Below are 24115 nucleotides of genomic sequence, written 5' to 3' on the forward strand. Positions count from 1 at the left end.
TCAGAGAATTGCAAAACTCAACATTAACCAGATCTATCTTAATTAAAGTGTAATATTATTAGTACATTGTTCCTGCATTTCATTTGACTCCAGCCTACCGATACATTACGTAATTGATCCTCTCAAGAATAGTCAGATGGTTGGTTGCTATAATTTACCAGTTAATTAATTTTAAATTTAAATTAAATCTATGAGAGAATGATTGTGTTCAACTGAATTATTAGATTCAATTAGAGATTGTACAAAATAATTAAGAGAAACAAAATCATGAATCTTACCCTGCCTGCTGCAGACTCTTAATTTTCTGCACTCTTTATCTCTTCTGCTTTAACTTCATCTTCCTCCAGGTGGTGCAGTTGACATTGGTTATTTAGGTACAATCATTTGACACCAGTTACTATGATCAAATGAAAAATCATTGTTTTTGCTGGAACATTTTTGCTCCTGAAGAACCCTACCCTGAGAGCCAAGACAGCAAAAGATGATGAAGATATACCATATGACAAACACATACCTACAGAAGATAATGATTTAATTGTTGGATGTCAATTGTAGCAGCACTTCGAATGTTGATTTATTTTACATTAACTAACTCCACAGGGATCAAAGCTGGAAAGGCTCCCAAACCCATACTGCTTCTCCCCAATCCTACTTAGCATCCTCCCTTTCTCAATCAATATGGTTTAACAGTAAACTCTTTGTTCAAAGGAACATAATGAGATTCAACGTCGATTTTGCATATCCCCCAAGTCTGGAGTGTTCCTTTGCAATGAGATACTACGTATAGGACTCACCCAAGAACAAAGTAGTTAATGTTTTGAAATATCAATTAAGTAGAAGATTTGTATCTGATCTCTGCTAAGTTCAAAAGAGGCTCCAAGGCAAGTTCAAGGTGACATTAACTGAAATAATGTATCCCAGCAGTGGTCCCACCTTAAATCCACAAAGCAAGCAGACTTGTCAGACGAGTTGCCTATAGAACACACTGTATTCTACTTCATCGCTGCATTTTAGTCAATGATAGTTGATCTATGTTTTGATTTTTAGATTCCACTCGGAACTCATTGATAAAGAACACATTTTTACACAGGGGTTCCAACATAGTCCACCTTGACTACATTGTCCATCCTTGACTTTCATTTACAGAACAGGTAGGTTGAGTGCTATTTGCTCCAGAGGTGAGGTGCATTGATTGTCTATCAGAGAGCTGTGATGTGTCCTGGAGGACTAAGGCTGAGGGAGCTCTGGATTCAGAATAGAAAGCCCTTTGGGAGAGCTGATCGTCAGATGGCTGTTGTTGTGCCGTGGAAACCATTGGCAGACTCTGTATAATCACTCCCGAAGTGCTGATGCCAATGCTGGATACCAAAAGACTGTTCGTTTCCTCGGATTGGGAGGGAAATCCGGTGGCTGAAGAGTTGTGAGATGGGATTTGTAACACCGAGCAAGTAACACTGGATGGACCCGCCGCTGGAACAATAGAGTAGGTTTGCTTAGATCCTTGCATCTGAGGCGATGAGGAAGAGAAGATGGGTGACGTTGAGGATGATGGGACGATTGCAACAGTCTGGGTACAATCGCTAACTACAGTGACCTCTCTGCTTTCCTCTTGAATGAGGGCATTGAGGCCATCCAGATCTGAGCAGTTGATGGTAGAACCAGTGATAAACGACTGGCTGCTTGAAGTTCCCTGACCAGCAACTGTGGTGGTCTGCATTAGAGCCTGATGGAGGGTGTCTGTAGCACTGGAGCCCATGGGGCCGAGCAAAGGGCCTTCCTGCTCCAAAGACGAGTTAGCTTCAACTTCATTCTGGGATATTGCCTGTTGGGTTGGGGCAATCAAGTTGACCTGTTGTAACAGTTGCAGCTGGTTGCTGGAGGCCACGTCATCCCTGACCGGGTTTGGTTCAGACACCAGGGAGTCTCTTACTGTGTGATGTTCATTTACTGCTGCTTGAACAATGGAGTTGGTCGCATTTAGTTGGTGGCTAACTGTAATATTCACCCCTGCTTTGCCAAAGGATGCGACTGATCTTGACTGAAGGTCGCTAGGCATTGAAGAATTGCTTTGGCTTTCGTGATGCATCTGCAGTTGTAGAACTCCGAGTTCACCGCTTTCAGTGCTGTGGGACAAATCACGATGCTGGTTCTTATGGCTGCGTAGCGAATCTTCTCGGACAAAACTTGCCTCACACAGGTCACACCTGAAAGGCTTTCTGGCGTCTAGTTTGACCACCAACCTTGAACTGTTTTGCTTTTGCCCATCAATATCTTTCTTCCCTGAACCCATCTTGTCCTTGCCTACATGATGTTTCTTTACGTGCATGAGCAAGTTGCTCCGTTGCTTTGAATCAAAACAGCAAAATTTGCACCGGAAAGGTCGATCTTCGGAATGAATTCTTTCATGTACCTTCAGCGATCCTTTACTGGAGCAGGAGTAGCTGCAATGCAAGCATTTTATCGGCTTATCCGGCTGGTGAGACCTTATGTGCTGCCGCAGTGTGGATTTATTACCACATTGGAAGTTACACTGCGGGCACTTGAACGTGTTCTCCATGCTGTGCTTCACACGGACATGAGACCGGAGGTTACCCTTCATGGCACAGCGGTAGTCACAGTAGTCACACTGGTAGGGCTTCTCACCAGAATGGATGCGCATGTGCCTCTTTAGGTCGGAGTTGATTTTAAACTTGGCGTCACACAACTGGCATTGGAAAGGAGCATCACCTAGATGGCAAAACAGAAATATGCACGCAAGGTTATGCAAGGCACACCATAAAGTGAAGTTAACTGTAAAGTAAAAGTCACCAGCAGATTAATTCCAGTCAGATTTCACAATTAATAATTTAATTATCTGGGGCTAATGGTAGTTAATCTATGATTTGATTTTTAGCTTCTGCTTGGAAATCATTGATAAGGAACAGATTTATGTTTCTTGGTACATCATTTTTTAATGATGACAGCAGATTGGAAGTGACCAATGCAATAGATTTGAGTTTGAAGAAGGGTCTCGACCCGAAACGTCACCTATTCATAGAAGCATAGAAACATAGAAAATAGGTGCAGGAGTAGGCCATTCAGCCCTTCGAGCCTGCATCGCCATTCAATATGATCATGGCTGATCATCCAACTCAGTATCCTGTACCTGCCTTCTCTCCATACCTCCTTTTCTCCAGAGATGCTGTCTGACCCCAACTGAGTTATCCCAACTTTTAGTGTCTGTCTTCAATGCAATAGATTGTTCTGGACCAATAAAATGTACCAAGTAAAAGAACGCGCTTTTCCCCTCTATTTCAGCATCCTGGTGTCTCAAATGTTCTTACGCCATCAAACTGCACGCTCTACAAGCAGCATTCAAATACCGTCAGCAGTAAAATTTGCGCCGGTCTCTCTAGGAGACAGTGAATAGCGAGAGATAAATCACTGGACAAGAAAATGCGATTTGGATAGATCACAAATGGAAATGGAAGAAATAAGATTCCATTAGGTTTGTACAGAGGTGGGACTTCGCAGTACATGAACAAGGAAGGAACAACAATCAATGATGTCAAGTAAGACAGCACGCAGCACTAACAGAAGCGAGCTCAAGGCATAATCTTTCTGCAAGTGAGTATACCAGGGGATTGATGCTTTCAGAATCAGCAGATAACTATCTAATAGAATGAAACTCATTCCATCCATCCAGAGATGCTGCCTGTCCCGCTGAGTTACTCCAGCATTTTGTGTCCACCTTCGACTTTCTGATTCATGCACGCTTACCAGTGTGAGAACGAAGATGGATAATGAGCTGGCTGGAACTATGGCTGGCATATGGGCATATCTGGCATTTGAATGGACGCTCATCGGAATGGATCCTGAGGTGCTTTTTCAGGCTGCTGCTATCAGCAGCGGCATAGTTACAGTGCTTGCACTTGTGTGGCTTCTCTCCAGTGTGTGAACGATTGTGCATCTTCAGCTTATCCAGACGACTGAATCTCTTGCTGCAAATATCACATTTGAATGGTTTTTCACCTGAAAAAACAGAAGGTTAAAATGACATGTTTGGAAAAGAAAACATGCCTATCTAAAGTCCACATGTCTTATTTCATGCTGTATGCTCTTATGAGGTAGGGAAAGCACATTTTATTAACTATTAGAATGAAATTAGAAGTAATGAAATTCACAGACGTTATCATTAACAATTCAGTCTCGGCGTACTACTCGATCCAATACATAAGAGAAGAATGAGATTACAGGCCGAAAGAATGCAGCTTCCAAGTAACAAATAGTACACTGAAATCACTCCCAACCTGTAAGAGTCATACGAAATATTTTAAATGTATACTGCAAAAAATATGCAGGAAGAGTGTAACGAATTTGCATATATGAAATGAAGAACTAAGCTTATGTATATGCTTGAAGTACGGTCTGAAGAAAGGTTCCGACCCAAAACATCACCCATTCCGTTTCTTGTCTATCTTATGTATATGCTTTCCAGGCACTTTGTGAAACAGACTTGTCTCACAATATTTAAAATGTCCCCCTCCCATCTTCAGGCTTTGTGCTCTAGTGTTTGACATGTCTAACTTTGGAAAAAGACTGACAATCTATCAAGTTCGAGTTCAAGTTGTTGTCACATGCACCAATTAAGGTACAGTGAAATTTGCGTTACCATACAGCCATACTAAGTGAAAAGCAACAATACACACAGCCACACAAAATAAAATTTAACATAAACATCCACCACAGCGGAATCCACATTCCTCACTGTGATGGAAGGTAATTAAGTTCAATCATCTTCCTCCTTTGTTCACCCATGGTCGGCGATTTTGAGCCCTCCTCAGTTAGCCGCTGCCGATGGTCCGATGTCCGAAGTCCTTGCGTCGCGATGATCGAAACTCCGGCGTCGGGACGGAATGGAACACTCCGCAGTATAGAGCTCCCTAGTTGGCATCGTCTTACTGGAGGCCGCGGGCTTCACGGTGTTAAAGTCCACAGGCCCCGCGGTTGGAGCTCTCCGCAATCCTCGGCAAAGAATCGCAGCTCTCGAAGTTAAAGTCCGCGCAGCGCCCGCAGCTTGAAGCGCCGGGCCGGTCTTCAGGAAAGGCCGCACCACTCCATGTTGTTAGGCCGCAGGGGGGACGAAGATTCGACACGGAGAAAAATCGAATCACCGACGAGTTATGTGACTGAAAATGGTTTCCCCCGATTCCCCCACCCCCCACATAAAACAGACCAAGAAACACTAAACCATATTTTTAAAACATACTTAAAGTAATAAAAACTGAGAGGGGACAGACAGACTGTTGGCGAGGCAGCCACCCGGTGTTTCGATGTATCCTATTACCAATAAAGGTAGAGTCACACAACACGGAAACAGGCCCTTTGGTTATATATAAACAACAGAGGAACAGAGGTTCCAGCACTGATCTTGCAGAACACAACTGATCATAGACATCCAGTCAGTATTACACCCCTCCACCACTACCCTTCATATTCTATGGCTAAGCCAATTTAGAAACAATAGGTACTGTAGCTGAACATAAGGAAGGCAATAAGAAAACCTCCGGAGAACTTTAAAGCAGGTGTCAATTCCTCCTAAATCACTAGTTCAAGTTAAAGGGTCAAAATAAAGTGGCGGATTGTATTTATTTTAGAGATACAGCACAGAAACACTCCCAACGAGTCCATTCTAACTAGTCATCACCTCGCACAGCAGCACTACCCTGCACACTCGGAACAATTTACAATTTTACTGAAGCCACTTAACCTACAAACCTGTGCATCTTTGGAGTGTGGGAGTAAACCAGAGCACTCGGAGAAAACCCATGCCTTCACAGGAAGAATATACAACCACTGTACAGACAGCACTCCTGGTCAGGATGGAACCCGGGTCTCTGGTGCTGTAAGGCAGCAACTTTACAGTTGCACCACTGTGCCGCCCTCATAAGTAAAGTCATAAGATTTAATGCAATCTGTGACTATTTGAGCAATTAAGCTACAATAAATAAAAAACACAAAATGCTGCAACAATGCTCAGGTGGTGAGGCAGCATCTGTGGAGAGAGAAACCGGTGCTAACATGTCATGTTAACATTCCAAATCGATGTTCAGTTCTCAATCCAAACTCCACAGATGATGTCTGACCTATTTTCAGCATTTTCTGCTTTTATATTAGATTTCTAGAATCTGAAATGTTTCGTTTTTCAAACAATATTCACGGATATGATCTTACCTGTGTGAGTTCTTAAATGACGATCTAAATCTTTATTTCCATGAGATGTTTTAAAAGCACAACCTAAAGACAAAAGAAATAAAATATTCATAAATTACACGAAATACCAGTAACTTTTTTTCTTCTCCCAATGACTCGGTAGTTAAGCATTGAAACATTTAAGATTATTAAAGGATTGGACATGCGAGAGGCAGGAAACATCTTCCCGATGTTGGGGGTGTCCAGAACAAGGGGCCACAGTGTAAGAATAAGGGGTAGGCCATTTAGAACGGAGATGAGGAAAAACTTTTTCACCCAGAGAGTTGTGAATCTGTGGAATTCTCTGCCTCAGAAGGCAGTGGAGGCCAATTCTCTGGATGCTTTCAAGAGAGTTAGATAGAGCTCTTAAAGATAGCGGAGTCAAGGGATATGGGGAGAAGGCAGGAACAGGGTACTGATTGTGGATGATCAGTCAAGATCACAGTGAATGGCGGTGCTGGCTCGAAGAACCGAATGGCCTACTCCTGCTCCTATTGACAACAGGTGCAGGAGTAGGCCATTCAGGGGAATATGGCCAAGGTTTACAGCCAGCGCAGAGAAGCTGCGCTAGCTCCACGACTCCAGGCTGGTTTCCCATCAGTCCAGGCAGGGCTGTAGGTTAACCCGGTGAGACAGGCAGAGTTGAGCTGCATTTAGCGCTGGATTGAGCCTCCGAAGTCTCACGTGTGTGTGAGTGTGCGCATGCGGGTGTGGCCGCCAAGAAATTGAGTCCCCCCCACATTTTGAAAGCAATTTCCGTGCCTGTCAGTGACACAGTGGATCAGTTGGTAGAACTGCGCCAGAAAACCCAGGTTCGATCATGAACTCAGGTACTGCCCGTGTGGAGTTTGCACATTCTCCCTGTGACCGCATGGGTTTCCGCCAGATGCTCCACTTCCCTCCCACATCCCAAAGATGTGCAGGTTTGTAGGTTATTTGGCCTCTGTAAAAATTGCCCAGAGTAAGTAGGGAGCACTTGCGAAAGTGGGATAACATAGAATTCCTGTGGACTAATGTGTTGGAAGGAACTGCAGATGCTGGTCTACACTGTAGACACAAAAAGAAGTAACTCAATGGAGCAGGCAGCATCTCTGGAGAAATAGAACAGGAGACGCTTCGGATCGACTTCCTGCTTCAGACTGTGAGTCAGTAGAGAGGGAGCTGAGATAGAACAAATTAATGAAAGATATGCAAAAAGACAGATCAAAGCCAGCAACGATGATCAAGGAAAGATGTTGCCCACAATGGTCCATTGTTGGCTGTGGGGAAGGTGATAACGAGTGATACAACCAGTGAAACAGCAGGACAAACTGGCGATTGATGGTCATCTTGGACTCATTGGGCCAAAGGGCCTGTTTCCTTGCTGTATCTTTCAATTTAATTTCATCATTCCACTGCAACTCACACATCTTGAAAGCATGGCCATAATAAATAAATTTGGGGCAACCGCAGGAAATGCTACACTTGTTCCTTTACCTCTCCCCTCAACTCCATTCAAGGACCCAAGCAGTCTTTCCAGGTGAGGCAGAGGTTCACCTGCACCTCCTCCAAACTCATCTATTGCATCCGCTGTTCTAGGTGTCAACTGCACTACATCGGTGAGATCAAGCACAGGCTTAGCGATCGCTTTGCCCAATACAGGTGCACAACCTTTTATCCGGAGTTCCGGAAACCGAAAAGCTCTGAAAACCGGACATTTTTCCCAGGATGTCGTCTGCACACCAAAGCTCGTGTTTGGCGCCAAACTTGACCCGAAACGACCCACGGTCAACCCAGGTCTGTACTACTGTAGCGGCTGCCTCCTCCCCGGAGACCGGGGAGACACTTAAACATCTGTAAATCATTGCTTAAATGTTAGTCAGTTAGTTTGGAGGGCTTTTATGTGAAGGGGTGGGGGGGGGGGGGGGTGAAGGGGGAAACTTTAATTCTTAGTCCCCTACCTGGTCGGAGAGGCGGGGAGCGGGCAATGCCTTACCGGGTCGCCGTGCAGTGAGCTCCGGAGCGCTGTGGCCGCCGACTCCCAACATCGCGGAGCTGGGGCTGCGGGCATCCGGCCGCGGGCGGCGCCGGTTGTAGCTCCGACCCCGGCAACTCTACCCCTGGCTGCGCGGCGCTCCAAATCCAGCGCCGCCCGCGGCCGGACGCCCGCAGCCCCAGCTCCGCGATGTTGGGAGTCGGCGGCCACAGCGCTCTCCGGAGCTTACTGCACGGCGACCCGGTAAGGCATTGCCCGCCCCCCCCCCCCCCAACCAGGGAGGGGACTAAAAATTAAAGTTTCCCCCTTCCCCCCCCCCCCCCCCCCCCATCACATAGAATCCCTCCAAACTAACTGACTAACATTTAAGCAATGATTTACAATGATTCCCCGGTCTCCGGGGAGGAGGCAGCCGCTCCAGACTTTTCAAGCCGCCCGAGCTACCTACCTAATCTACGCTAAAAATCTTCCATTCGGAAATCCGAAAAATTCCGAAATCCGAGAAATGTCTGGTCCCAAGGCTTTCGGATAAAAGGTTGTGCACCTGTACCTCCACTCAGTTCGCATTAACCAACCTGATCTTCCGGTGGCGCAGCACTTCAACTCCCCCTCCCATTCCAAATCCAACCTTTCTGTCCTGGGCCTCCTCCATGGCCAGAGTGAGTCCCACCGCAAATTGGAGGAGCAGTACCTCATATTTCGCTTGGATAGTTTACATCCCAGCGGTATGAACATTGACTCCAATTTCAGGTGGTCCTTACTTTCTCCCTCCTTCCCCTCTCCTTCCCAGCTCTCCCACAGCCTACTGTCTCCACCTCTTCCTTTCTTCTTCCCGCGGGAGAACAAAGAAGGGAAGAGATTGAACTTTTTTTCGCCTTCCATCACAATGAGGAATGTGGAGGAGTCACTGTGGTGGATGGTTATGTTAAAATGTATTTTGTGTGTTCTGTTGCTTTTTATTGGTATGACTGTATGGCAAATGAAATTCCTCGTATGTTGTAAAACATACTTGGCTAAGAAAGTATGATTATGAGTATTATAATGATGATTATGAGAATGATCAGAAATGGGATTTTATAATATCAATATCTAATCCAGATGATGAATCTTTTAAGAAGGCCTATACATACCTGAGTAACAGCATGTTAACTTCTTCAGTGATGTCGAATTTGATTTTGATCTTTTTGCAGTTATTCTTGTTAGTCCAAGGGATAAATTGGCAATTTGACCCGTACCGCTGGTGCTCGGTAAATAAGTCTGGTATCCTTGTTCAAAGCCAAACTCCGACATACTGTTGGAAACTATGTAGACAAAATTAATATGATTTATAATTAAATGTTCTCCATTTCTTAGAAACCTTATAAGTTACAATAATAATTCTATTTTGCTCTGTACAAGTAAATGTTAACATCAAGTTATCAGCACAATATAAATGTAGGAAGCAGCTGACACCCGATTTTGGCATTGCCTTGCTGCTATCAGTATTAGCAGGGCTAAAAACCTAATGGCAAAGCTCACTGCTTTCTCTGCTGAAAATCATTTCACTTGAGGCGGCACGGTGACACAGCACTAGAGTTGCTGCCTTACAGTGCCAGAGACCCAGGATGCTGCCCGTACTGAGTTTGTACGTTCTCCACATGACCTGCGTGGGTTTTCTCCGGGAACTCCAGTTTCCTTCCACACTCCAAAGACATACAGGTTTGTAGGTTAATTGGCTTGTCCCTAGTGTATGTAGAATAGTGTTAATGTGTAGGGATCGCTGGCCGAAGGGGCTGTTTCTGCGCTGTGTCTCCAAACTAAACTAAACTAAAGACCATCTATACATTCTGAGAAAGAGAGGCAATCTTATCAGAATAGTGTTTGAATAATGTTCTGTAAAAGATGTCTCCCTCTAAACCTCAGATCTACGTTGTTGAATGGCATAATAAGGAGAGCAGTACAATAAAGGCTACAAAGCTATCAGGTGGAGAATATAAACAGCGTACGGTATTTGGTTTACTCTTTTCGTCACAAAGCAAATCTACAAAAGCCAACCATATTGTCTTTACAATTAAAGGAAGAAATGGTGGCTCATTCTGGTCTCGACACTTTCTCCAAACATGGCATTCATTTCCAGAGAAATGTCACAAAATGCCACTTGCAAATTACTTATTAATCTAACAGACCCAAAATGATTACTGCAGAGCTGATCACAATAAATGTGTATTGTTATCAACTTCAATGTGTCACCATGAAAGTGTAGGCACAAGGAACTGCAGGCGCTGGTTTGTAAAAAAAGACTCAAAGTGCTGTCATAACTTAGTACGTCAGGCAGCATCGCTGGAAACATGGGTGGGCTTAGGACCTAAGGGTCTCGACATAAAACATTGCCTACCCATGAGCTCCAGAGATGCTGCCTGACCCACTGGTTACTGAAGAAGAATCCTGACACAAAATTTTGCCTATACATGTCCTCCAGAGATCCTACCTAATCTACTGAGTTACTCCAGCATTTTGTGTCTTTTTGCTACCAAGAAAGGCCTCCTTCACATCTATTTGCCTTTCTTCAAACCTTCTGTCCCTTCTCAAGAACAATGAAGTATTGTTTGATAGCTTCAGTTAATTGGCCACTTTTCATGGACAAGGATATATATCGATCATCAACAAGCTCTTTAGTTTTGATGCACGGCCATTCGCTAAACTAACCAGTCGTCAATGCTGCACAGACACTCGGAGAAATGCACAAATTATCCAACAGTCAGGGAAAAACTTGACTGATACTTCCCTCGTTTTTTCAGCGCACAATCATAGAATCCCAAGGGATCCTCTGAGTACTCTCTCCAAGGATCATATTGGCTGTATAATGCCTTCAATGGAGACTAAAAGAGACGTATTAAGCACCATCCAGGAGAAATGATGACACCAGACAGAAAGTACTTCTGTGATTGATCATTTACCAAATTTTCAGCAGTCATGAGATTGGAATCAATGGCTTGTACACATCATAAAAATCCCATCTTTCCTTTTGATCTTTAAAATTGAATCTTACTTAAGCATTTCCGTCCCTCGCACTAGAGTCTTCTTGCACTACTAAAAGTTTCTGTTCTATGACAGGAACAATTGTCCTTCCTGGGACAGTTTGGTCTACATTCCTCTGGGATGGGGAATTACGCACAACTGATCCTGTTAAGAATGCAAGGGAAATTCATTCTAGGAATTTCCAGGATGAATGTCTCGAGAGCATAAAACAACCCCAACACAATCATTACTGAGTTACACTCCATGTAATGTCAAGTTTCAATCATGTAACACTGAAAAAGACTACATTATGCGATAACTTTCAATGGCTCCACAGTAGGCCTCAAAATAGGTTTCAAATTTTTTGGGATGAAAAGTTTTTGTCAAAACATGGACGAAGGGAGTTCAAGTTAGAATTATTCTACATGAATGGCAAACGTACTCAAATAGGACAAAACTGATCATAAAGTAAAATCGGCGTCTTAGTGTCTGCTGAATGTCATTTGTATGTCGGAAGGAAGACAAGTCTTCCAATCCAGAGCGATCATCTGGAAAAATATCAAGTCGCCATTTTGTTGCATCCTGCGAAAGAAGTATAAAATAACAAATCATCTTGATTTATGTTTAATATCTGCAGTCTTAAAATTCTGTGATTAAGGCCACAGAATTAAAGAAGTGTTTCCTAATGCCCCTGTCCCACTTAGGAAACCTGAACGGAAACCTCTGGAGACTTTGCGCCCCACCCAAGGTTTCCATGCGGTTTCCCGGAGGTTGCAGGTGGTTGCCGGAGGTTGCAGGTAGTGGAAGCAGGTAGGGAGACTGACAAAAACCTCCGGGAACCTCCGGGTACCGCACGGAAACCTTGGGTGGGGCGCAAAGTCTCCAGAGGTTTCCGTTCAGGTTTCCTAAGTGGGACAGGGGCATTACTGACTATCTTTAGCAGCTAAACACCCAAGGATGTTCAGACCTCCGTTTCAGACCTTCTCAGACTAATTAACCTAGGCCGCGGTGTTTTTCTTGGTGTGAATGACATCAGGCCCAAAGGTCCTAAGTTTCAAGTATATATTCAGTCAGCCAAATGGAAAACAACATCTTGACAATAAAATCAATTATCAAAGAGGATTTCAGAGATAATGCTAATGTGATTCATGTGAACTGTTTTTTGCAAACCTTAAATTCAGGAAACCAGCAATAAATTTGCCGGCAGGGAAAAAAAACCTGCCGTACTATAGATCACCAACAATGAAAATAAAGATCAATACCAGGATTAGCGATGTACTACAACAAATAAATAATTCAGCTTGCATTCAAAAAAAAAGAACGACCCAGAGCCCAAAGCACAGTCATAGTTTTTAAAATGGCTTCTTGGATTCACTAAGTGCAGTCAATCTTCAGCACAATGTCTTTCCCCTTGGGAATTAAGTCAGAGATATTTTCAGCATGACCCTCATTCCCTGCTTCTGAAGACCTATTTAAGACCAGTCTTTTGGAGACACTTCCAGTGAACCATGTCATTTTCTGCGTATTCCAACTGATGGTCTCTGCTTGTTTACCTGCTTGTTCACTAAATACGCAGAGATAACGTTACAGTATTCCCAGTGCAAATGCTGGACAGCGTCAACGTTATAGTCATTTTTACCACAACCATTGGGAGTTTCCCCTCTATTTTCTCCCAAAGACAATAATTCTTGCAAAGATATTGGTCTACAAATATGTTCTACAAATGACAATCTTGCAAATATAGAAATAGGCTGCAGACAACCAATAACACCTGGAGCTCTTGGTAGATTACTTATCCATTTCAGACCATAAACATCTAACCTCAATTTGGTTCTAATTCTCATCGGATATCTACATTTAACAGGTCAGGCAGCATTGTAGAGAGAGGAGGAGTCAATATTTCAAGCTATAGAACCAGGAAAGAAAGAACACCTTCCAGCCTCTGATGTTATCTCCAATCTTCTCTCCGCCACCATACCCTCCTAACTGTATCCAGCTAGCTCTTGCCCCCCCCCCCCCCCCCCATCTATACACTGGCTATCTCCTCTCGACACTCTCTCAGTCCCAATGAAGGGTCTGGATGTGAAACACAGGTTGTCCATTTCCTCCCACTATTCTCGCCTGACCCACTAGGTTCATCCAGATCCAGGTTCGGTTTAATTTCTCTCATTTCAGGTAGCCCCGGCATTCCCTCTCTCTCTATTCCCCCACCCAAGTCGCATTAGCTTCTCATTCTCACCCTACAAACAGCTTACAATGGCCTGTTTCCTTAATCATCGTTACTTTTTTGCATATCTTTCAGTCATCGTTCTTTATCTCTCCACATCATCGTCTATATCTCATTTCCCTTATCCCTAACCAGTCTGAAGAAAGGTCTCATCCCAAAACGTCACCCATTCTTTCTCTCCAGAGATGCTGCCTGTCCCGCTGAGTTACTTCATCTTTTTTGTGTCTATCTTCGATTTAAACCAGCATCTACAGTTTCCTACGCAACACACAACATTATTTTTACACAATATCTCAAATGTCTTCCAGTTACATTCTTAGCTTTTGTATCCTATTCATTATCGGAGAAACCCGACTGTACTATAGATATTGGCATTATACCAAAATAGTCACAAAGATCAGTTTTAAAAGGATCCATTAATGCCACTTGAAGCAAGTGTAATGGTATATTTATATTGGTATATGGTGATATTTTTCTTATTTTGGCTGGAGTTCCAGAAGTCTCATTACCCCATCCATCAAAGGTGAGAGGAGGGGATACAAAGCACAAGCGCAACAATGCACAGTATTTTGCTGCTTACTGTTACTGCCATTTAGGCTCAAAGTTAATTCAATAACTCAGGTATTTTTGTAATCTTTTTTTTAAAGATATCTGCGAGTGCCAATTTTATTGAATTCTATTAATTGTAAATTTAAATGAATTACTTCCAGTCAAAAGGTTTTAGGTGAGGGAGAAAAGATTTAATAGGAACCGGAGGGGTAACTGTTTCACACAAAGGGTGGTAGGTGTATGGATCGAGCTGCCGGAGGAGGTCGTTGAAGCAGGTACTATCGCAAACATTTATACAGGTACATGGAGAGGACAGGTTTAGAGGGTCGGATATGGGCCAGATGCAGGCAGGAGGGATTAGTGTAGATGGGACATGTTGGTCAGTGTGGGTAAGTTGGGCCGAGGGGCCTGTTTCCACACTGTATTACTCTATAAAATTAATTGACTGATTATGTGAAGGTTGCTTTATCGGCAGATTTGGTACAATACTGCCCCCTAAAGGAACATTTTGCAAAGCGTTACTCATTCATTATATTGGTCCATGAGCAACATCTTGCATAGAGAACAGATGTGCGTGAAAGGGAGAGTGATGCCAATCATTAAGCAAGCATTTTATTTTGACTCTATGCTAATCCATTTTATTCTGCCCACATTCCTATCTACTCTATCACTAATTTACACACTGGGGGCAATTTATAGTAGGTCATTAATGTGGTGTACTGGTCAGGATTCTTCCACCCGTTCCTCCATCTCCCACCCCCTCCTCCATTGCCTTTCTGCCCTCTCTCCCATTCCCTTTCGGCCCCATGGTGTTGCTGTCACCACCACATTTTCACCAGTGCCATCCATTTCCTTCAGTAACCACGTTTTAACTTGGGCCCAGTTGAAAGCCCTTGTTTGATGACTCTGGAAGAGCCAAGCAGAGGTTACAACATAGAACAGTGCAGCAATAGGCACAGGCTCTTTGGCCCACAATACATGATGCCAAAATAATCTCCTGTGCCTGCAGAGATCAGCAAAATAAGTTAACAGCACTTTAGAAATGAGCAAAAGTGTTTAAGATAGGAACACGAATGATTATGCAAGAAACATAAAAGTGAATTGTAAAAACGTTTACAAATATATAAACACATAAAACATTTTTAAGGTGAATATAGATTCATCAGAGACAGAAATGTAATAATATATGAGGGATTTTATAATACTGCAATAATATATTAACTGTATAAACATATTAATATTATTTAAATTTTCACTAAAAGATGACATGATAACCGCGACTTTTATTCTGTTGATATGGTGACACAAATTTCAGTTCAGCTACAACCAAGACTGTACTTCAGACAAGCATTGCTAATAATGAATACCATGCCATCATTATTCTGTTTCATATTCAAGTAGAAATCTGTTTGCCTCATCCATACCAGAGATGGTCTGTGTCTGTGCAGTGATGGTACTTATAGCCGTTGGAGTCTGAGTAGCTGGTGGTGCTGCCTCTGTCACAAACTGGACCGAACTAGGACCTGCGGCCGTACCCAGGTGGCAGCCATGTTGTTTGTGGGCCACGAAGGTATCCAACGTGGTGTACTGTTGCTTGCAGATGCCGCAGATGTGGATATCAGCACTCACCTCCACTAACACTGTGGCCCCTGGTGAAACTATGTAAAAAGAAAACATTAGGGTACATTGCACGACAAAGGACTTTATTCACCCTCTTCTATAATGTTGTTCTTATTGTCTAAGACAACATGAAAAACAGCAGTCTTTTAAAGATTTGTTGTCTTTAAGAAAATCATATTTTGTTAGAAAATTTAATTAGTCCAGGACATGATACTCAAAACAATCTAGAACCTAAGAAAGGTAAAACAGATTTCTCCTGCGGTGATAAGATGTGCTGGGATATGATTGCATAGTAAGCTTTAGCATCAATCAGTAATACACAGCTGAGCTCAGTTTAACATCCTTTTACAGGCTGTCCTTGGATTACATAAGGGTTCCATTCCAGGGAACTGTCCATAAGTCGATTTCTCTATGTCAAAAATTTATAGAGTTTGCGAATAAGCAATGTCGCTTATTATATATGCACTCGTTTTCTATCGTTGTAAATACACTTCTTGTAACCCTTTCATTTCATGTAATAATCATGACAACAGCATCCACAATTAAACTAATGGAGTATCTACTATGTGCAGTCACTATTGGATACCTTGAAATATTTTATCGTTATTGCTATTACTAACTTGAAAAATGCATGGGAGAATTTGAGTAAAGTTCATCCTACTGCTGTGTGGGGATGTTTTATGTCAAATTCTATAGTGTGTTGTGTTCTTTATTTTTATTGTATGGCTGTATGGGAATTTCATTTCACTGTGCCATCTGGCACATGTGACAATTAAATGTATCTTGTATCTTGTACTTCTACCATTGATCTTGTGAACCTTTCTAGTGTCGCCATCTCAATCAAATGTCATGGAATACAACAACATTAAGCATTTTTAATTTAGTGAACGATCTTTTGTCTAAAATTGTCACCACTGTTCACTTCAACCTTTCAATCCACAATTTCTCACCTTGAATCTGAGAAGTCATTAATAATCTGAAAAATAAAAATTAGCTCCTTGGAAGTAAAAATGTGTGCAATCATAAGTGACATAAATGCCTCCTTTGTGTTCCAAACTTAATTTCTTAAACTTTTCTTAAACTACCTTTTTCTTTAAATAAAACATGGGTTCGCAAGATCAATGTTAGGAGCAGAAGAATAAATGTTACAAAATATATCCCATACACTTTTCAAGTTATAATAGCAATAACAATAAAATGTTATTTTGCAACAAAAATATGTTTACAGCAGTGGGTTCTTGTCAAGTATTGTGCTATCATTTGCAACTTGACATGTGGTACAATAATGAGCTCAGAGCCTTCAGTGGCTAGCTTGAGTATAAAATATGCACTAATGGTGGGGCAAATATACCATGGAGTGGCAAGAAATCGATGAGATCCAGCACCACACTCAGATGGCTGCTAGGGTACTGTTCCCCAGAGCAGTTACTGTGAAGGTCAGAGTCCCTCAGCTAAAAAGATCGATGGAATTACCTTGAGATGGACACATTCAACACCAGTCAGCTTGATTGAAGGCATCAGTGCTCCAGCCCACTCAAGAACCCCAGGCTAGGTAAGTGTTGCCTCTGTAATTGATGCCTGAGCAGGTTGCGAACCGCCAGTGACAAAGGTATGCTTCATTCCAAGACCCACTGTTTGCAAATTACACCCGTGTGGTAGGATTTCACAGCAGTGACATCAATTACACAGAATACACTGAGTGGAATCACTGCCGTGCCCAGCGGCCTTTGTGTCCAAAGACATCGTCCACATAGAAAGCCACTCGACGAGTCTGAGGAAGGGTGTCGACCGGAAACGTCACTCGTTCCTTCTCTCCAGAGATGCTGAGTGTCCCACTGGGTTACTCCAGCATTTTGTGTCTATCTTCGGTGTAAACCAGCATCTGCTGTTCCTACTTACAATATCCCACCTCATTCGTAGAAGGGCCGATCTCATTTAGCAACTGAATTTTGCATAACATTCCATTGTGTAGCATATAGAAATATTGTGGCTCACATTACAACTTTTAGCGACTTCTCATTCAGCTTAGCATCAGCAATGTTGTGAAAGTTTGTCCACAACTTATTTTTCCACATAGGATTCAAATTGCACATAAAAGCCTCCCTGTGTGTGTGTTCAACATCACTTGATCTTAAGTTAAATGCACAATTTAACTGTTCGGTGTAGCCAAAAGACAGTGAACAGCTTCAGCACCCTATTTTCTTCTAGCTTAACACATCATCTGAACTCTGAAAAAAAATAGTGGCCTGACATAATGTGTAAGGAGGAACTGCAGATGCTGGTTAAACTGAAGACAAACACAAAATGCTGGAGTAACAGCGGGTCAGACAGCATCTCTGGTGAAAAGGAATAGGTGACATTTTGGGTCCAGACCCTTCTTCAGACTCTTCAGAAGGGCTCCTCAGACTCTGAAGTCTGAAGATGGGTCTCAACCCGAAACATCACCTATTCCTTTTCTCAAGGATGCTGCCTGACCCGCTGAGTTACTACAGCATTTTTGTGTCTGTTTGTGTCCAGAAGTGTTCTGCTTGTGAATTGCACTTGTACAAACCATGAAAACATATAACAACATAAAACATAGCCCACAGATTCCAATAATTTGCATACAACCCAAGATAGAGAAGAACAAAGAAAACACAGGATCGAAATAATCTGCAATCCACTTCGCAGTCATCAAAACAAAATTCTAATGTCCTGAAATTCTCATCCAATTTTCATTATAATTTTTTCGATATTTCAAATATTCAGATATACGAGTGTTTATTCTGTTTCAGTGTCATATAATTCAATATGCATCACTAACCCAGTTTTTGATCCTTCAGTCAACGTTAATGACCCTCCTCCCCGCAATCCACATCTTACATTCAATTTACAATTTTGTTTTAATGTATGCTTTAGACATTTGAGTGCAGATAGAAATATTAGCTTTTTTCTTTTTCACTTTACACCAACTCAAGCCATCAAGTCACCATTTCTAAACTAATCACCTCTTTCACATCTGCTTCCCAGAGGTACTGCCTCCTACTCTTAGTCTTTAACTCTACCTTGTTCAATTGCTATATTACTGTACTTCAATACCTTTCCCCACAATTCCCCACAACCCACCACTTCCCCCAAAAATCCTTCAACAAGCTTTACAGATCACAGCGATGTATTTCTTTTGAACTCACAACATTCTACATCCAACAATCTGCCTATCAGGGAATCCCCTTGCCTGTGATTTGCTCAGCCCCCTCTTTGCTCCCAGTTTCCCCCCCACTCCCAATAGACAATAGACAATAGGTGCAGGGTAGGCCATTCGGCCCTTTGAGTCAGCATCGCCATTCAATGTGATCATAGCTGATCATCCACAACCAGTACCCCGTCCCTGCCTTCCCCTCATAGCCCCTGACTCCGCTATCCCATCAGCAATCAGTCTGAAGAAGGGTCCTGACCTGGAACATCACATCCATTTTCTCCAGAGTTGCTGCCTGACCCGCTGAGTTACTGCAGCTTTTTGTGTGTATCTTCAGTATAAACCAGCAACCGCTGTTCCTTGTAATTGGAACATAAATGGGTCTTTTTGTCTTTCTTAAAAGAGAAACTCATCAGCTTCACTTATATCCATGAATTGAATTTATGATTTTTTTACTTTGGAACCATTCAAAACCACAAGACATCTTAAAGTGTTTTTTTTCTGCCAAATAAGATTTTTTTTCTGAATTACAGTTATCCATTCCTGAAAAACATAGTTATCCAGTGTGAATAACAATGGTTAACGCACTAAGTGCTTCTGAACACTGCGCTATTCACACAAAAACACAGAAGGCCGTGGAGGGCGCGTCAATGGGTCTTTTTAAGGCAGAGATAGATTCTTGATTAGTACAGGCGTCAGAGATAATGGGGAGAAGGCAGTAGAATGGGGTTTAGGAGGGAGTGATGGATCAGCCATGATTGAATGGCAGAGTGGACTTGAGGGACCGAATGGCCTGGTTCTGCTCCTATCACTTATAGCTTCCTTCATGAGTGAAGAACAATTGATTAAAAATTATACCAACCTTATATTTCATCATTATTTAAGCGCTTTCTAACTTTAGAGATATGAAATTAACAAAAAAGGTATAAAATTATAAAATGAACAACTAATTTGTTATCGCAGTAATTGTGAAATTGCCCCTACTCTGCATCCAAAGGGGCAGTTAAACTTCCCATTGTACAGACTTTTCACCATGACAGAATTAAGAAGGTATCTACTCCAACACCAGAGGGAGCTCTTCATCTTCCTCAGACATTTTCATCACTATTAGGACACACAAGTATGTTTAAGAATCCATGTTGGCATTCTTGTCTGAATTGGAAAGTCAATGAAGTGGATATGTCACGAAAAATACAAAGGGAATTTATAATGCAGCTTTCATATCAAACTGCATTGCTCTTCACGTTCAAATTACTGCATTTAAATCAAGTACTTATGAACTAATACGACCATGAAACAAGTCCATGTATTTTTATCTCTCGTTTCCCTTTCCCCAGACTAGTCTGAAGAAAAGTCTCGACCTAAAACGTCACCCATTCCTTCTCTCCAGAGATGCTGCATGTCCCGCTGAGTTACTCCAGATTTTTGGGTCTATCTTCGGTTTAAATCAGCATCTGCAGTTACTTCCTACACATGTTTTTTTATGATATTGGTTAAGTGCAGCTTTTAAGAGTGATAGATAAGTTATTTATGTTGAACAGTGCCCCACAGAGTCCTTTAATTACACCTAAAATACAATCACAATATGTGAGACCATGTTCTAAAAAGGAGCTGCAGATGCTGGCTTCTACTAAAGATAGACACAAAATGCTGGGTAACTCACTTCAGTTGAACATCTCAGCTAGCTAACTGGATAGTGAATTGGTTTCATTGTGGGAGGCAGAGGGTGGTGGCAGTAGGTTGTTTTTCAGACTGGAGGCCTGTGACTAGGTGTGCCTCAGGGATTATATTGACAAACAAATGGGTCGGATACAGTACAAAGCATGATTAGTAAGTTTGCAGATGCAAATAGTGGTATCAAAGACAGCGAACATGTTCATCAAGAATTACAGCAGGGTCTTAATCAGCTGAGCAAGTTGGCCAAGGAATGTACTGCGAGGCGGTCATAATGCGAACACCATCATCAAGTTCGCTGACGACACCACTGTTGTGGGACGTATTACTGATGGGGACGAGCCAGAGTATAGAAGAGACCAAATGGTGCCAGCACAATAACCTGGCCCTCAACACCAGCAAAACCAAGGAACTGATTGTGGACTTTGGTAGAGTTGCTGCCTTACAGCGCTTGCAATGCCAGAGATGCAGGTTCGATCCCATGTACGTTCTCCCCGTTACCAAGTGGGTTTTGTCCGTGATCTTCGGTTTTCCCCCATACTCCAAAGACGTACTGGTTTGTAGGTTAATTGGCTTAGTATAAGTGTATATTGTCCCTAGTGCGTGTAGGATGGTGTTACTGTGCTGGGATCACTGATCAGTGTGGACTCGGTGAGCCGAAGGGCCTGTTTCCACGTTGTATCTCTAAACTAAACTGAACTAAACACCCGGAGAAAAATGACAGTCACAGAGAGAACGTGCAAACTGCACACATAGAGCACCCGAGGTCAGGATTGATCCCGGGTCATAGAAACATAGAAAATAGGTGCAGGAGTAGACTATTCGGCCCTTTGAGCCAGCACCGTCATGCTGATCATCCAAAATCAGTACCCCGTTCCTGCTTCCCCTTCCCCCCCCCCCCCCCATATCCCTTGATTGGTGCAGCTGGTAGAGCTAAATCTAACCCTCTCTTGAAAACTGGGTCTCTGGCCCTGTGAGGCCAGCTCTACCAGCTCCACCACAGCATAATTTATATATCCATAGATATTTTAAGTGTTTGTTTTGAGATTATACGCAAAGTTGCCTCAAAATTAATTTTCTCTCTTCTTAAGAGCTTTTAAGATTTTCACTGTTCAATCCAGAAACCTCCCGATCCACTTCCCCATCACCAACCCTGGCCACTTTGTCGCCCTACTTTTCAATTTAATATTATTATTGACTTCTTTAATTAACCACAAAATGTGCTTCTTTCATATGGAATCTCTCTTTCTAATAGGGATAAATTCCTGCTGAGTGTTACAGACCAACTGTTTGAATATCTGCCGTTGTTCATTTACTACATTCTCTTAGCTTATTTGCCTGGTCCACCCGAGACAAAAGCACTTTTGTACCATTATAGTATCCTCATTTATACTGAAGGAGTTTTCTTCCTGTGTTTTCACCTACATCCTCAAACTTTAATTATCTATAAAGTGCTTCAGACATCTTCAGGTCATGAAAGGTGATAACAACAGGTTTCTTCTCAAGTTTTTAGTTGGTGTAGAATTCAAGCTCCTCATTCAAAGTCTGAATACAGCGAGGGCATATTCCTAAGGGTTAACAGAATCAAGGGATATGGGGGAAAAGCAGGAACAGGGTACCAATGTTGGATGATTAACCATAATCATATTGAATGGTGGTGCTGGCTCGAAGCACCGAATGGCCTACTCCTGCACCTATTTTCTATGTCTATACCCGAACATCAACTCAATGGAGACACAAGGAACTGCAGATTCCTTGCAGGAACTGCACCAAAACACTAGGTGCTGGAGTATCTCAGCTGGTCAGGAAGCATCTGAGGAGGGAATGGAAAGGCAACATTTCTGGTTTCAGCCTGAAGAGAGGTCACGATCCAAAAAGGACCTATGCATTTCTGGTTGCGAGCCTTCTTCAGCCTGAAGAAAGATCACAATGTGAAATGTCACCTATCCATTTCCTCCGCAAATGCTGCCTGACCTGTCAAGTCACTGCTGCATTTTGTGTCTATCTTTGGTGTAAACCAACATCTGCAGTTCCTTCCTACACACTTTGTGTTTTGCTCTATATGTCAACTCAACATAGATTGCACCCTGGACCCTGCGCATTGATACAATGGGCCCCGATAGTACATTTTGTTCTATCAACAGCTATCAACAATTTGGTTTGCTCATTTACACGCGTATTATATTACTGCCCTGCCCAGCCCAATTGGCAGCAATGTTTCTTTGAATGGGCGCATTGTTAGTTCATATAACATAATAAATTCTCTGGGTACTTTGTTGACTACTCACCTGCCAAACTAAAATGGCAATGTGTTGTTTTTTAATGTAGCTGTTCAGATTTCACTGAAACAACAAGTTATAATTTGAAGAGCAGGCACAATCGCACCATTGAAACACCAACTTTAATTGGAAACTAATGCATTAATTTGCAGAAACTGCTAATTTTTTATTATTTATATTACTTATTTATTTTACTTTTCTTTTACATCGGTTGGAAGCTGCATACTAAATCTCGTTATATCTTCAAAATGGGCGATATAACGCACCATTGAAACACCAACTTTAATTGGAAACTAATGCATTAATTTGCAGAAACTGCTAATTTTTTATTATTTATATTACTTATTTATTTTACTTTTCTTTTACATCGGTTGGAAGCTGCATACTAAATCTCGTTGCACTGATGTGCAATGACAATATAAGATATTATTATAATATTATTATTAATACAAATTATTATCGTTAAAAAAAGGACATCGTTTTTAGGTGCAGTGTGCTTAGAAAGTTGTAATTTCCAAGGGTGGTATTGACTAGAGGGAACCCCTAACTTTGTATATCATATACTGCCTTGCAAAGCCCTGGAACCTGAGTAGTACACCTCCCCGCCTTCCGATAGCCAGGTTCCCGGGTGGGACGCTACTCAGGTTCCGGGGCTGCCCCAGCGGCTCATGCAGCAGCGCCACTCTCGGCCTAGGCCCTTCCCCCGCCGCTTGCAGCCGCCCCGACCCCTGCATAGAGAACACGGCCGACTACTCACACGGCACCGGGCCGAAGTTGCCGCTCTGCCCGCCCGCGTTCATGGCGCAGCGGCGGAGTACAGGACCGGGAGACCCGCCTCCTCTCCCCGTGTTTTATTGACAAACAAGCGGGTCGGAGGCCGAGGAGCAGCTCGGGCCTTGACTGAGGGCGGCGGAAGCGGGCACGCAGCACTTCCGCCCGGTGTAGACCTGAAGACCAGTCAACCTGAAGCCTACACAAACCTCAACAAAGTATATGCTGGCTACTCCTCTGCACAATGTGTAGCCCAGGCTCCTGTGTTAAAGTCATCTCTGAAAATACTTCTTTTAAATGCCTGGCCATCTCAACTGTCAATTTCTCAAATGTTTTATCCCAATTAGAAAGGTCAAGGAAGGAACTGCAGATGAAATGTACAAGAAGGAACTGCAGATGAAATGTGCAAGAAGGAACTGCAGTTGAAATGTGCAGGAAGGAACTGCAGATGAAATGTGCAGGAAGGAACTGCAGATGAAATGTGCAAGAAGGAACTGCAGATGAAATGTGCAGGAAGGGACTGCAGATGAAATGTACAAGAAGGAACTGCAGATGAAATGTACAAGAAGGAACTGCAGATGAAATGTGCAAGAAGAAACTGCAGATGAAATGTGCAA

At 42.6% G+C, this 24115-nt stretch overlaps 1 protein-coding gene across 1 annotated transcript; it reads right to left on the reverse strand.

The window, feature by feature from the left end:
• Positions 1-515: 515 nt before the first annotated feature.
• On the reverse strand, positions 516-23851 carry zfp64 (ZFP64 zinc finger protein). The gene is made up of 6 exons (XM_033041555.1): positions 23485-23851; positions 15404-15637; positions 9337-9507; positions 6214-6276; positions 3760-4011; positions 516-2727 (listed from the first exon to the last, which is right to left on the reverse strand). Exons 1-6 carry the CDS (start codon positions 23525-23527, stop codon positions 1115-1117), a joined length of 2376 nt encoding a protein of 791 aa, XP_032897446.1. The 5' UTR covers positions 23528-23851; the 3' UTR covers positions 516-1114.
• Positions 23852-24115: the final 264 nt, after the last annotated feature.

Source organism: Amblyraja radiata, chromosome 23 (assembly GCF_010909765.2).
Source record: "Amblyraja radiata isolate CabotCenter1 chromosome 23, sAmbRad1.1.pri, whole genome shotgun sequence".
NCBI lineage: Eukaryota > Metazoa > Chordata > Chondrichthyes > Rajiformes > Rajidae > Amblyraja > Amblyraja radiata.